The 16,540-nt window shown below is 39.7% G+C and overlaps 1 protein-coding gene across 3 annotated transcripts in view; it reads right to left on the bottom strand.

Moving 5' to 3' along the window:
• dmd (dystrophin) overlaps positions 1-16,540 on the bottom strand; it is a 267,135-nt gene that overhangs the window by 46,887 nt on the left and 203,708 nt on the right. For 2 of the 3 annotated variants that reach the window (XM_068590511.1, XM_068590507.1), the window contains exons 60-66: positions 14,369-14,541; positions 14,106-14,262; positions 12,120-12,231; positions 9,716-9,987; positions 8,387-8,533; positions 3,230-3,293; positions 997-1,057 (exon numbers count right to left, since the gene is read on the bottom strand). In XM_068590511.1, the coding sequence (XP_068446612.1) occupies positions 997-1,057; positions 3,230-3,293; positions 8,387-8,533; positions 9,716-9,987; positions 12,120-12,231; positions 14,106-14,262; positions 14,369-14,541 (986 nt within the window). Of the gene's footprint in view, positions 1-996; positions 1,058-3,229; positions 3,294-6,240; positions 6,304-8,386; positions 8,534-9,715; positions 9,988-10,699; positions 10,763-12,119; positions 12,232-14,105; positions 14,263-14,368; positions 14,542-16,540 lie in introns of all 3 variants that reach the window. The other variant, XM_068590506.1, reaches the window with a different exon arrangement.

Genomic DNA, 16,540 nt, shown 5'->3' with positions numbered 1-16,540 from the left:
GGGGACTTTAACCGCCAACCCTTCTGTACCCAAGCCAAGTCCTTGTGGACTGAGTTCAAACGGGGATGAATGGATAGATGGATGTAAATCATCCAGTATGGGTGCATTGATGGATGGACAAATAGTTAAAAGTTTAAAATAGTTAAAAGTTTATAAGCACTAAATGTAAAATAAGAGCGTTATTATGAATCCCAATGTTCTTGGGAAGACCTGCTCTGTGTAGCATTCAAGCACTGGGATTGGCAAGGCGTCCATTTTCATGCAATAGACTGGTAACCCGGTTTGTTCAGTCCTTCGCCTTAACCAATGGGCTAACCTGACCCCACCCCTTCCCGGTCACTGCCTAACCTCCATCAATGCCACTGACCTTTATCACTTTGAGATTCATAATTACAAAAACAGGACTGTTGAAAGAATTCTTAAAAAAAGACGGACAGACTAATGGATAAATATTAGACACAATTAAATATTAAAAGCAGGCAAGCCATCAGTTGAGGTCTTAACAACACAGCAGTCACAGGCAACATGGTATTATTCCAGCAAAAAGTTGGTGGACGTTAGATTCAACTCAAGGCATTTCTTACGAGCAATTATTTTTGCATAAATGCTTTCACACAGTACACAAATATTTTTCTGTTCACCAAACTGTTTGTGACAGTTTTCCTCAACCTAAAAATGTAGATTTTTTTTTGCATAAAGTCAACTTCATTTATTTATTTTAAGGCTAACCATGATGTTTTTCTTGATGTTAACAAAGTGGTTTTGTTGCCTAAACCAATCTTTTGTTTTAAACGTAATGTCATCCTGAAAATAGTTGTTCAGGGCGACACCAAAAAAACCTATAATTTGTGTCCCAATACACAAAACCAATAAATTGCATTGTGTGACTATCTCACAAACGGCAGTGAGACTGTGTTGACGAGTACTAACATATTCAATCACAATTAGTAGTGTAGACTAGTCAAGGGGTCTGCAGGCAACAGCTCAGCTACTTACTTTATATAGTAGGGCACATTGTTTGGGGAGACGCCCTTCTCGAAGGGGCTCCCTACAGATCCTGCTGAGACAGAGAAACAAAGGTCATAACAACTGTACAAACTGTCTGCATGCTATTCTACTTTTCACACACAGATTTTACTACACAAGCAACATCTTGTTGGTCTAACGAAAGCATATCCATCCAGGAAATGTGTATGCAGCAAAACATGTGTAATGAAAAGTTTTCTTCAAAGTAATATATACATGATAATAAAAAACAGCAGAAAAACAAGAATTATTGCTAATTATCTCATTTATTATGCCCACAAGAGTTGGCACACCAGCCATTTAAGCAGACTGTGCTGTCTGGGAATTGTCAGCACAGTTGGACGGCTTCTCAGACCAATCAGATCACTTGGCTGAAACTACCCGCTGTATAAGCGTTATTGTGCCCCACGGGTAAAATTTGCTGCAGTTAAAAACAGAATGATGCTTCGTAGGACAACTGCCAGAACACATGCAGTGCATAGCAGCACAGCAGTAAGATATGAAAAACGTTTACATTCTTACATCATCAGTGTTATTTTGATTGAACCTCTGTCACCATCTCCATCTGTGCTGCTATATTTGTTGTAGTTTAATTATCAAGATGAAACATTCATATACAACCAAATGTGACAGTGGGAATCATTTCTGTTTTGTCCTTCGATATCATATTTGATATTGGTGGTTGTTTTTCGACCATCTTACACAATACGTCGTTGCCATATAATTTGCATCTAAATCTTTTATTCACATTTTTGTTTCTTGCTTCTTATATTTCCTTCTTACAAGCCTCCCTGTGGTTTGTGAATTTTAATCATCGCCATGAGCGTATTAGTGTTGTTGTAATCTTTTGTTATCCATGGTCCTGTAATTAAACTAAAGAGAATTGATTAGAAAAGCAGACAGCAGTTAAATGAGTGGCTCCAGGTGGACATCCTTATATGACAAAGAAAACATGTTTATAGTCTTTCAGCTTAATACAACATGAATCTGCAATGTTTAATATATTTTAAGAGTTACTTTGTGTCACTTTCTCCTGAATGCCAAGTCTAGCTCTGATTTCTACATTACCTGTGTCCTAATACAATTACGGAATTATTTTCCCAGAGAGAGTTATGCTTCGTCTAACTTTACTCTGCTTTGATTGACTATTAATGGTTGCCTCAACATTTTCTTGGATGCTATCATTTTCAGTAGCCAGTGTAGCATGAAAGCATGGTGGAACTAGCCAGCTGCTAAATTAAATATTTTATAAGCATATAGACTGCTGCAGGGGAGATACATTTTTTGGGGCATTACTGATGTTTTTAATGTTGTCATACCAAACGAGAAAAGGGAACCAGTTATCTTTTGCATCTATGGAACCCATAAAGGATTTCATGGATCACACTGAAACGTGCACGGTCGCTTTATTGATTCAATGCAAACATTGAGCTTTGATATTAAATGAGGACGGAAAAAATGATATGTTCGTTGTCATAAAAAATTGCTAATATCAATGTACATTCCTACCACATCTACCGGCATCAAAACAAGAAGTCAGTGGGGACGAGTAAAGCCCGCTTTTTGCTTGATTTGATTTGCTGCCCCGGTCATGTGTAACATTGATGAGTGTTTTTATGACTAACACTCATAAACAATTTACCCTGACAAATGCCGCACATTTTATAAACAAAAAACACTTTTGTTCTTTTTGTTTTTTTAACGCTGGAGAAGAAGACACGACACCTCCTCTTTCATTCAATGCAACGATCAATAATGGACTTTGATCCAAATGTGACTGTGGTAAGGATGATATATTGGATAAAGCACTGTGTCTTTTTGGAATTCAGTGATAAAACTAAAATAAACCGGTTGCATAAACAGATCGATACACCATCATGGCTCGATGAGGAGCCAGATGAGAGCAAATCTTTATGTACTCTTCCCCTCTTCCATTATTCAGTTATTCAGTGACCTGTTGACAATCAAGCTCTGTTCTGTTCTGTTCTCTCTCTCTCACACTCACACAAACACACACACACACTTATTGAGTACTACTGACTCAGATAGATGCTGCCAGGAGGTGGGTGCCTCATTTTGTCTCACACATTTTGTCTTTTCTCTTTCTCACACTCACACAACCTGAGAGTCTTGTCAACTGACCAACACTCTGATGTATGTGGGTAGGCGTGTGCGCGCATATGTGTGTGTGTATTTTACTCACCGTGCAGAAGGCTAAAGTCCTTGTGAGCATCTGTCAGCTGCTTTAGATGTTCATTGATGGAGATCTGATGAGAAAGATGTAGCAAACACATTTAGATAGATGGATTGATTGATGGATAGACTGATAGATGGATCAATCGATCACTTCATGGCCACAAAAAAAACTTTAGTCCTTATGCTTCCTGAAAGTGATGAATAGCTTTAAAATGCAATGGTGGGAATAGATTTGGAGTGATTTTGTGCATGTATCATTGTGAACCATGACACGTGATATGAAAAAAAAAGAAAGAAGCTAGTAGAAGTACAAGGATGTCCAGGCGGAGAGAGGGGAAAAGACAAGCATGGAAGAGATAATTGAATTTGTAGTGGCGGAATTAGAGAGGATGCAGTCTCCCGTGAGTCTCCTTCAGCTCTGAATGAGCTGTCTATCTAGATGGAGTTGAGATAATTGTGCCAAATCAGCACGGCTCTGTAGGTACACACAGTGAGGAGGGGGCTAAGCCCAGCGGGGCGCACGCACTTGTCTCCTGGCTCACAGATTCATTCATCCAAGGAAACACATTTTGTTCCTCGGCGGCTGTGTTTGAGAACATTTTTTTTTACAATATTTACTTCATGTGAGGTATCCCTGCATCACTTGCATGCAATCTAGTCTTCAACTTTGATAGTTCTCATGTTTTAACTTTATTTCAACACTCTATGATGGATTCCTTGGTTAAAAAAACAAAAGATAGACTTTAAAACCTGGTTGATTTTTGCAGTATCAGAAAACGGGGAAAGTGATCTTTGCACATCTGTACTCAAACATGTGTGAAGGAGGATAAGTGAGGTCCAAATAATACAAATCAATGCTTATTGTAAAGATGATTAACTCTGGTTGATGTATCAAGAAAGAAATATGTTCAACAGAAATCCAAACCACAAATGGTAATTCATACAAATAACAAGCGTGCACAAATGTAAAGTGCTCTGGATATGACTGCTATATAAATGCACCCCATACCATTAAATATACATTGGGCCCATTTCTCTGAGCTCTAATGTGCCTTTTGACAACCACAAGTAATTACATCTACAATTTGGTCGGCACATTGACACTGATGTTGGTGTTAACTATTGTTTCAAGTTCTTTATTATCAAATGTACAAAAAATTACAAAGATTACAAAGAAGCAGTCGTTGGCAATAACACATCTTGGATCGAAGGCTCCTTCCAACAATGCAACAACCTACGGAAGCAATTAGGTCAAAGCAAGAAAAACACAACCTCCTGGTTAGGTTCAGGAAAGAAAATATTCTGGTAGGCGTTTAAATAAGCAGGCTACATTTTTACGTAACATAAATTGTGTCGATAGATACAGATAGATTTTGCAGTCATCATCTTGGATTACGACTGTCACCATGTTACTGTTTTTGTGCAGCCAATGAATGGAAGTTACCATATTTGGAATGTAGAGCAGTCATGTAGACGCACCTGTTAATCAAAGTAGCCGCACCCAAAAGTATACTCTGCTTTATAGTCTATTTCACTCAAAATGGACTATAATTTACGACATGAACATCATGCTGTATTGAAGAAGGCTTGAAACTAAAGATTGAGACTATAAATGTATGATTATCATTTTTGCTGAGGGAATAAATCAAGTGACATGTAGGGTAATTTTCTTATAGACTTTGATACAAACAGACTTCATTTTTCAATCAGAGGAGTCGCCCCCTGGTGGTTAGTAGAGATAATGCAAGTTGTGAAACACTTCCACATTGGCTTTACTCAGCAGAACCGAAGGTTGCTGCCTTGTTCCACCACTAAAATGATCCTATTGAATTTTCGATTGGCATTGTTTGTGTCCATTGTTTCTGCTAACACTCACGTGCCATTGCCACGTAATGCGCTATTAGAGGTTGCGGCCATTTCAAGGATTTCTATGAAATCAGGCTGAACAATGCTTCTGCATCAGAAAAAAGCAAAAAATTATGCAAGTAAAAAAATATTATATAAATGTATTTGTATTTATACAGTGTCTACAGGGCAACTTTCACCCCCTGATGGCAGAGTATGCAATACAAGGTGTCACCTGCCCATCATCTAAACTAATTTATATTCACACACCGCCGGCACAGCCTTCTGGAGCATTTGGGGGTTCAGCAACACCTGGAGGAGCCTGGGACCCAACGCCCCATCAGAGGAAGCTCTACTTCTGAGCCGGTCCAATAATGAGATGTTTAAAAACATACAGGAGTTGTAAGCCTTTTTGCTGGCAGTGTAATATAAAAAGTGACAATAACGATAATGTCAGCCATAATTCATACAGTTTGAAGAAAATGCTATCTATCATTATTCAAATGGACCAACAAATACTTAAACATCTTTAGAGGATGGCATATTCAGTACAGGTCCACATGCCCCAAATCACTTCTGTACTTGTATATACTGTACTCATTATAGGTAAATGTATCTCTATCACCATTTATCACACTGCCATTTCTCAAAATAAGTTTCCATTGCGGCTTTCTAATCGGATGTATAATTCACATAAAAGACATTCGATGCTTGCAGGCATGTTTTCAGTCCGGTACCAACACTTGACAGCGAGCTGCATCCTGACAGTCCCCGGAGGAGTCACTTGTGTTAAGTGTGTTGTAATCACTGACGCTTCCTGACACAATGTTCAATGATCTAATGTTCCCAGGCAACACATGAAGCTCCAGCCAGCATGCAGACCTTTGGCAGACTCTGATTAGCTACTGATTTTTGTTCCAGGAGTTTAAAAAATAGTGAATCATTGAAAGCTCATGGTGTCTCTTTGATAGAAGTCCTAAAGCTGAGTGACTGAGATCTCAGTGGACATCTGATTAACCCGCTAACCTTTCATCCACAACTCAAATAAGTCGACCACTGATGAGATATTGTTGGTATGGATCCGAAGAAGATCATGGCAATATGAGAGCGATGACCAGTTCTTTTTTGGAGGGTGGGGCTTTGATGTGACATGAAACCAAACGATGAAATTACCTTCGAGTCCACCTCACCCAATCCATTTCTGTCTGAGTTGCTTTTCCCCGTATCCATGGTAACCTAATAAGAATCGTACAAACAAGAGGAGCGGGATTGTTGAGGAGGAATTTGATGAAATTACCTAGAGTGCACTAAGTCCCCAGGCCAACCAATCCGCTTCGACCTTTTATGCATGATGGAACACTCTGAACCAACTAAAGTGACCTGAATGTGCATGTACCACACACGTACACGCACACACACCCCAAATTGAAATCATATTTACTAAAGCAGAAAACCTGACACATATTGGACGTGGAGCAGACACAAACACATATTTATATCCATTACCCTGCCATTAAAAGTAATGCCAAAATTCCTGGGCAAAAATGGCCTTTGAATATTCTTTGGGTTCTTATCGAATATAAATAACATTTTTGGAGGTGAAGTATTGCATTAACTAAGCTCCAGAGATCTTTTAAGGCAGAAATAAATAAGCAGAGGGTAACTATCGTAGCTGGTATGCTAACCACAAACCTGCTAGCTAGCCAGGAACATGCTAGTGCTAGTCAGTCACAATAGCTCTCTGAGCTTCCTTTCGCTGTCCTGTGCCTTTTACTTTGCCCTGACATTTTGTACGTAACCTCACAAGTCTTACTGAAAAGGAGGAAACGTTAGCAAGGTTTGCTAAAACAAAATTAATTTCACATAGTATAGCCAAAGCCATTACTTGCACCATCAACTCATGTGTCTTAAGTTTCTAAAAGCCATTTGCGATATGACAGGAAAGATAATACTGTACAGCACAGCAAATAAAGGTATGATCCTTTAGACTCAAAAGGTAAGCACCGTCAACTTATTTGTTATTACTCAACAACGCAACACTTATGGAGTGACGGCCAAATAATCATTGACCAGGACAAATAATACGCGAGCCAAAGAAATATGACCACTTATTTACTCATGTTTTTCAATCCTTTTTTCTCCTTTAGTGTCTGTCCACATCCACTACACTGATGTCCTCACCTTTACTACAAGACAATGTGTGTGTGTGTGTGTGTGTGTGTGCGTGTGTGTGTGTGCTAGCATCTGGTCAGGTGCTAACTTCAGAGAGACCGTCTGGTCCCGTCACTGCGGTGTCACCACGGCGCCCATCTCCGCCCGTGGCTCCTCTGCATCAGTTGGTCTCTCTGGCAGCTGATTGACTCTGTCTGTCACCCCCAGTAATAATCACTGTCTGACTTCCAGCATGGCTGCCACCAGGTTTATTGAGACTGATGGAGGCACACTTTGTGTGGCCTATGATCACAGAGTGTGTGTGTGTGTGTGTGTGTGTGTGTGTGTTTTCTCTCCTTATTATCGCTTTCCCAAAAGTAACACAGACACACATGCTAACAGGTCGATACGCTCTTTTTAACATGCATACGTGAAAAGACATTTGACATGTAAGACATCATTGTCAACTCTTTAATCACTATTGCTCTTTCGTTAAGCAACCGTAGCTACAATAATAGGCCTGTCAAGCTTTGGATTTCTCCACGTGTTGTACTTGGGGCCAGAATCCTGCACCGGATCGGGTACCCGATGGATTACCTGCAAAATATAAAAATTCAAAAGGTATGGCCACAGGGCCACAGAACACAACTCAGCGCACCCAGTAAAAGACTTTTCCTCAGCTGAATTTATGATTCAAGAACAGAGAACCCAAATTTAAATGTGTAAAATAAAAATAAAAACACATTATTTGAGCCCTGGATGCAGACAGTGCACGTTTGCAGAACTGGACTCCTGCTGGCCTCTGCATGGGGTTGTTTAAAATGGTTAGTAACAGAAATACAATTAAATCTAGAGTAGCGTAATCTGGATTTGTGATTTTTTATATAATAAAAAATATAAACCTGCATAAACGTACAGTTAGCGGCGTCATTAAAACTTGAAACATTTTTTTTCCCTTTAAATTCCAGCACAAAGTATGTAAATTCTCCTCACAGAGGTTGGCCTAAAAAACTAAACGCATCAGACAGTTTATCTTTTTACTGTCTTTGAATGACTGCAATCAATGCAGTTCCTCGCAATCTTTTGTGTCTTTGGCAAGACACAAAGTTGTGGAGACTTTCAGATTAATCATACAGCATATATTCCCATTGACTAAGAGTGTCTGTACCTGCAGCAGCCTCCAGCGTGTATTGAGATCTTCGATGCGGTCCAGGTTGCCAGGCGACAGCTGGATGTCGGGCAGACCGAAAGTGGACGCCAACTGGTTCATGTGAATTACGTCATCCTTAATCGGAGCGATCTCTTCCTGGAACTCCTGGAACACAGACACACACTCAAATTTAATTCTCAGATCATTTGTATTTAGGCTGCATCATTGACAGTGATGAGAAGACTGATGGGAAACACAGATAGGTCGTTAGTAAACCCTCCGTTCCGTTGTTTCTCACCTCAACTTCACAGTGAAAACAAGATGTATCCAGCATGGTAACACAACTTTTTCTGCTTGTTTAATGCTTACTGATGTATGGAAAACCTTGACGGGCTTAAGATGTATTAATGCAACATCGTGACAAGTGTAACTATAGGCTGATAGATGCAAGGTGGGCTTACTTCTCTATGTCTTCTTCTTCAGCTGTAATGCTTGCAGATTAAGGGGAAGCTAATGCACATCTGTGTTTTTAAATATGCAATGGGAGCATTTAAACACCAATGAATCATTAACAAATATTTTTTAGATCTTGGTACTACAAACAATGTTCTGCTTTGGACGGGGGGAAATGTGTTTTCGATTCCTAAGCAAAGTTTGTGTGTATATATTATATAGATAGATAGATAATTACTTCATTGATCCCCGAAGGCACATTCAGGAAATATGCAGTTTAACTAATATTTTAAAAAGTTATTTAATCTTCCATTTGAAGAAACAGACAATGTGTATATATATATATATATATATATATATATATATATATATATATATATATATATATATATATATATATATATATATATATATATATATATATAAATATATAATATTCTCACAGGTTTATTTTGCTGTCAGCCTTTTCTGATGGGTAACGGAAGCCGTTATCTATATGCTCTCTTTATCTCCACAGGACTTTATTGATAGAAATAATCATTTCCCTCTATTTAGTTTGTGTGACCTTGGTGAATCCGAACTTACCCCTTTAAATCAAAGTCAAAGTCACACACTAACATAAACTAACTATCAATTGAGGCAGCAGTACACCCAACAACTGAGAAGTAAAATTACCTGGAAATAGCTTGAAAGAGAGCATAAATAACGGTTCCAATCCCTCGGCAGAAAGAGCTGTCTAATAGCTGGCTAATAAAGTGTGAAAATATATTCTAAATATAGTTTACACTTAAAATGATATTTCATTTGTTAAGTGGGTCATTCTTTAAGGTGTCTACCTAAAGAAAATCATTTTACACACTGCTATATTTTAAAGTGAGCTTCATTCAATCTGACCTTGACTCTTTCAATATGCTCTGGCAGGGAATCAATCAGCACGGAGTCACCAACCGGTTCCCACGCCTCTTTCACCATCTCAGCCTGCCGCAGCTGTCCGTCCAGCAGGTCCTCCGCCTCCTGGAGCTCCATCAGCCGATCCAGAGCCAGCTCCAGCCTCCTCTGCCAGTCAGCCGAGTCGCCGTTGAGCCTGTCCCACTTGGCCATCACATCCTCTGCCTCTTTGCGTAGGACTCGCCCAACATTCTGGGCACGCTCCTCAGGGCTGATATCTAAGGGTTGTGGAAAGAAGAGATCCTGGATTAACATCGGGGATAATGAAAGCAGCAATTGTGTGGTGGCACACAACACAAATTCATGTGGGATATCATAAAAATTAAAGAACTCAAGAAAATAGTCAGAAAATGTACTTTCAATTTATATTTTGGCGGTTCCTGTGGACAAAGGTTGTGGTACAAAGCACCAGAGTTCCTTTTGAAAAGCTCTCAATTTGCAGACTCCAGTGGGGCCTACAGTACCGACCCACTGGGCACCAAAACCACCACGCTGCTGGAGGCCAAAGCCGTATATTGCTGGGATAGAGCTTTTAACTACAAGGGTGGAAGGGAGACATGGCAGAACCAAAAGTGCGTAATGCAGACTGTCAGACGACAGTCTGCACTACGCACCATACGCAATATACGGCCTCGGCCTCCAGCATCCAGCTGCGTAGTTTTGGTGCCCAGTGGGTTGGTACCGAAGGGCCAGCTGGAGTCTGAATGGAAGGCTGACTGAAAGAGGCATCAGAATCAAATCAAGAATGTTCCGAAAACAGTTAACTTCCGCGTTGTTTCTTTAAAAAAATCATATTCAAACACTTTTGTGGGTATAAATATATTAAATTAATAACGTTTAATTCCACCGACAATCTGTGTGGAAATGCATGTCCTAATGAGGAGAAGAATCCTGCTGTTACACAACCATCATTACTTAGAAGAAGAGCACCTGCAACTGTATTCCATCCTGCTGTTGTCAATCGATTGTCTTCACCTATCCAGAGCCCCTTTTCTGACGTGGGCCACCAAAAGCATAGGCATTAGCTGCGACAATGAAGCGATTAGGAGCGATGTATATGTCAAACCACTCAGGTTGTTTGTAGAGACACAGGTTCTCCTTTAAGAGAGCCGGCTGAATTTAAAGCAAGCAAAATGTCATATTCTCAAAAGCACTGTGTCAATTCAGCTTTTTAGGCGTCCCTAGATGTCGCCGATTTTGAAGGTCAGACCACAGAGACGGAACGACTTTCTGAGAGGAAGTAAATGCTTGTTAGCAGCTGGAGTTCACTCTTTCTTTTCTGTGTTCTCCAAGTGCGTTTGAGTTGGCGGCTGAATGGGTTTAATGGGCCACAGTTAAAGTTCAGCTGTTTTCTATGAGCCTGGTAACCGGCCTGAAGCCATGGTGAACAAGGTGCTGCAGGAAAGTCTGTGTCTGTGTGTGTGTGTGTCTGTGTGTGTGTGTGTTAACCCCCATGTGTGGTTGTTACCAAGCTGTTACTAGGGTCCAAAGATCACTGTATAAGTCAGAGATGAAAGAAGAGGGCTTCAGGTCTGGGCAAAAGACAGGTCTGTTAAATTCACTTCATATTTTAAAAACTCACCGGCAATGTTTCTTTCAGGAAATCATGACCTGGTTACTCAAGATAATAAGTAGCCAGGTCAAGCTTTGTTTATCCTCGTTACACGAGCTGTGAGCATGAATTGAGGCGTTTATACTCTATGAACTGTGCACTGCATTATGCTCCGGAACGCCAGAGGGCATGAACTGTGAAGAATTGAAAAGACAATGTAACCCATATATATATATATATATATATGTATATATATATATATATATATATATATATATATATATATATATATATATATATATATATATATATATATGCCATAAACCAACCCCCACAATGTAGAGAGAAGGGATTGTAATATTGTAACTCATATCTCATATTCATGGTCTAATGTACTGCTTTTATGTTTAAAAGCCCTGTAAAGAAACAAGTGTATTAAATGAATTATAAAGAAACAATATTTCAATATCCTGAAAAAAACTATATGATTTGGTTGCGAAATATTTACTCAAATGAAGGTTTTTAAGCCTCTTTTCTAAAGCCTCTAAAATAAATGGGTCTTCTTTGAACAATCCCCAGACATGTAAATAGTATTTTTGTCAGTAAACTAAGTTTGTGTTTAACACAGACATCTATTCAATCAACCAAAAGCCCATTCAAAAAACCCATTGACTTCGAGACGAGGGAACAGGAAGTGCAAATAATGCATACCCATTCCAGGTTTTAAGACACATTTGCAGTGTTTTCTATGCAGACTTTTCAGAAATTAATATTTTTTTGGAAACGTGTGTGTGTTACCCCTCTGCTCAGGTGATGGTGTGTCCCGGGGCAGCTCAGACAGAAAGACTCCCACATCATCCAGAGCCTTGGTCACAACTGGTTCTTTAGCCCTCAAGTCCCTTCTGAAGCCCTGTGCAAACACACACATGGAAAAGGTATTTTTATGAATGTTTTTTACTTTCATTGAAAGTAGCATCATGGTGGTCAGATGCACAGATATAATAGCCAGAGACCGCTGCTGCAAGGATGCTTAAAACAGCCTTAGAAGTAAATCCTATTGCATGTATTCTGTGCAAGTTTCCCTTCAAACTAAACATGTCTGGGTTTATTATGCAATGCTTTGACTGTCCTCAATGAATATTTGGAAGAACTCACCATTGTAGTTTTAAACATAAAATGATCAAATCAGCAGACCAATCATCTCGTTCTTTTTCTGTTTTTCTGCATGAAATGGTGCATAAAATGGGTTTTCCTTTAACCTGTTCAACAAAACTTTCCATTTATTCTGAGCCTTTTATCTGTTAGTCAGGAGTACATTAAATTGGCCTCAAATGTAAATGAGCTGCTTTTACAATGAAACCACAAAACTTTTATGATGAAAGTATCAAACAGGCTCTTTTCGTTGGTTTATTATTGCACTGGTGCTGAGCTGAAGCATCATGACCTGTTGTCTTCTATTAAGACACTGAGCTACACTCAGATAATAACCAGTAAGAAACAACATTTTCGCCAGCCCGCCCAAAATTTTGAATAATAAAGTTAACTACAAATTAGATCAAATGATGTTGTATCCTGATATGATCAGATGTCTAATTGTTCAAAATTCAAAAAGGAATAATGTGATGCCTGAGTTATAGACCAAACAGCACAAGCAGACAGCAAAACACAAAAGTCCACGTGGTCCTGTGCTACACTTTCCTTGGCAATAGTTTTGTTGAAAGTGAAAGAACAGATGATCAAGTGTGTGTGTTGAGTAGAGGCCTGGTTTGAAGACATCCTTTAATTACATTAGAGAACTGGAACTAGACGCCACTCGTCAGGTTTCCATTAAATTGTCAATCGAATTTTAGGCAACTTTTAAAACTGACAAAAAGGAAAAGTGAATTCCTTTCACTCAATTCCTTAGCACAGTGATGTGGTGACTGGCACTGTTGCCTCGCAGCAAACGGGGCCAGGGTTCGATTCTAGACGGACATTCTGTGTGAATTTCCTCGTTCTCCCCGCATCAGCGTGGGTTTTCTCTGTGTACTCAAGGTACCTTCCACAGTCCAAAAACATTTGTAATGAGTAACGATAACACTAAATTGCCCGCAGGTGTGGATGTGAGCGTCTGTCTCTCTGTGTCTGCACTGGTGTAAGCTGCCTTCGCCTAATGTCAGCACTGGTGTACATCGTCACGGGTGTGACACAAATAAAGCATGTTTGCTAGAAAAGTAAACAGAGTAAAAGAAGGAGAGGTTGCCAACCGGACACGAGAGATCTTTGGGAATTGGTTCCAACTGGACAAGTTTAAATTGTTCCTTCATGTCAGCCAGTAGTGTCATATTAGTCAAATGAGTAAATGTTCACTGTTTCCATATCCCATTTAGTGCATCAACCCTTTATCTATGAAGGCAAAAACCACATCAAGTGAGCGTACACATTTATTTTGCGCAATTGAGGAAGTTTTATTGAATTTAGCCGTTTACTTTTTATGCTTTTCTAAAGCTTTTCTTATCTATTTTCTTCTAAAGAAATAGAAGGAAATATGGCTATTGTAGAGCTTTAAAAATGACTCACTGGAGGAGACAATGTTCAGTTAAAATAAAAATAAAAAATAACATCCGCCTGTATGTACTTATGGAATAGAAAGCAAATACACATATCTTGTATTTTCAGGCCAACTTTACAGACAACTCTACAACAACTTCAGAATCAGCAGAAGTGTCACATTTTTCAATAAAAATGCTGTAAAGACAAGCAGTCTAATTGTCCCTGTCCCACATAGTGTGTGTTTCCTCCTACCCGGTGTGTGTCCAGCTGTGTCTGCACAGCGGGGACATCACCCCCAACAGGCGGCTCCTTTTCCAGCTGTTGACTTTTCAGCCTCAGCCAGTTCAGTAGCTCCTGCAGCGACATGTGGAGCCTCTTCCACGGGGCCATCTCTGAGTCCAAGTGGGCCCTTGAAGCAAAGACTTTTTTTTTATCAAGTTTTACAGTTTTATTGTCTTGCATGCTTTATATAAACTCCATGTTGGTCCGAAATAAAGACTGAGCCCCGGCCTCACCTCATGCTAAGGGTCTTGTTGCACAGGTCGTTCCAACGCTGGCTCATGTTGTCCAGACGTCTTTGGAGCAGAACTCCATCCTCAGAGTCCCCCAGCGAGGTCACGATCCTCTGCCCGTTTTCATCCAGGGAGTGATACAGCTCTGTGTGGCCGTCAATCTCTGCCTGGAGGTCCTGGTGACACACACACACACACACACGCGCGTGCGCACACACACGCGCGTGCGCACACACACGCGCGTGCGCACACACACACACACACACACACACACACACACACACACACACACACACACACACAGTAAGAGTTAGTGGAAAAGAAGCGAGAGCAATAAATTCTGTTGGAGCACACACTTCATTTTCTTTGTAATAGCGGCCATCTTTCAGGAATTCACTTTTTTTTACTGCTCGAGTGCTCAGTAATGGGAATGGGATCTGAGAGAGTGATTTACTCTCTAAAAGCAGCAACACAGGATTGAGCCATAATGCAGGGCTAAATGTATTGTGGATGGAAGCCTTTGTTGCACTGAAATGTCCTAATGTGTGTTTCAGCCTGAAATCAGCTACTAACTTCGACAGCTGTAGTCCCACCTGTGTTCAATGAATTTAAACTGTAATGTCTTTGAAGTCAAAACAGTCTGAACACCTTTCAACAGATTCTGTTTTCACATGTAGAACCTGAATTTTGTCATCGTATGCGCTCTGGTTAGCGTTTGTAGTTCTGACTTTTTGCATTCGAGCAGGCTATGAATGAATGCAGGGAAACAGTCCGTGTGTATAGCAAAAGAGGCATTGACCAAAATGTATTCTGGGAACCCACCGGGTGACTATGATATACCTTTTAAAATTAGCTTGTAAACTGGTTACTTGTGGTAAATCGCTTGCTAATCAGACTGTGAACAATGAGGGAAGAGGAAGTCTTGGCCCGGATATCTGCTCTTCAGACGAGAACCCCAGATATAAAGCCCCTATCCCCCAGAGGCTTATCCGTCATCATAAATCTATGTCTTTATATCTAGGTTTTTTTTGTTGTCATTGAAGAATGTGTTCTTTCAATTTGACGCATGACTCATTGATTTTATTCCAGTTTTTGGAACGCTTTCCCTCAAAACCCTGTCCTCACCGTTGAATAGCTCGCCCCTGCTTCTGCTTGGATTAGTTTTTTTTGTCAAAACAATATGTTTGTGCACATATATATTGTTGCTTGCACATATTTCCTGTGATTGTAAATATTATGACAAATAAGCAGTATATCAGCGTATATCAGATCCACTCCTTTCGTTCTCACCTTTCACAATAACAGCCCTAAACATAATCACTGCATCACTGTTTTGCAGAGGGAACTCAAATGCAGTCAGATCATTTTGCTAAAAGGGAACTCAATATAATAGCTTAGAGTAGCTTAAGCTATGCAACGATCTACATCAGACAGACTGCCAGATGCTGCTCTGGGTCAGCAGGTTTCGGTAGTTGTACCTCTGCTTGCACGAATATATTCCTTTTATTGACAAAGTGCTGCAACTTCGCATTGCATCATCATGCCCCGGGTGCATAAAGGCCACGAGGGATAGGTATTGGTCAAAATACTGTTGATAGCTTGTAAAAATGCTATCACAAAGAAAAGGGGTCCCCATATCTAGGAAAAATGGCTAAAGATATGAAGACTGGAAAAAACTGAGACATTGTTTGAAATTGAAGGAAGCACAGAAGTAGAAGAAGCACAGAAGTAGAATAAATGGATGTTATTCAGAACCCAAAACAGCGACAATGACTAGGAAAAGGACAATGGATTCAGTTGTTCACACTAGGAGCGAATAGACTCCTAAAGATGTGACTACCAAACAAAACCCTTTTCTTTTTGTTTTCTGTATCATTTTGGGTTTGTGGACATGTGCCTCCGAGGGTTTTACATGATTCTACTTTTTCTTTCTTCAGAAAAAAAAATCTCATAATATATATTATATTTCCCTACTTGCCATTTAGTTGGAGCAAATTTTACAGCAAAATATGTCTTTGAACTTTTGAACTAGTGGATGTATATCCACTATAAATATGTCAAAGTGCAGCTTGTGTCATATTTGTTAAAATTGTAGTACTCTAACACTTAATACTTAGCTTGATTTTATATCTCGAAATATTTTTTTGGACAGATGACACATTCTTCTTAAAACAA

The sequence above is a fragment of the Clinocottus analis genome, unplaced genomic scaffold, assembly GCF_023055335.1.
Source record: "Clinocottus analis isolate CAN_PGR_092001 unplaced genomic scaffold, fCliAna1.0.p SCAF_24, whole genome shotgun sequence".
NCBI lineage: Eukaryota > Metazoa > Chordata > Actinopteri > Perciformes > Cottidae > Clinocottus > Clinocottus analis.
Note: the sequence above shows the minus strand (reverse complement) of the source record. Positions and strands in the feature narration are given on the sequence as shown.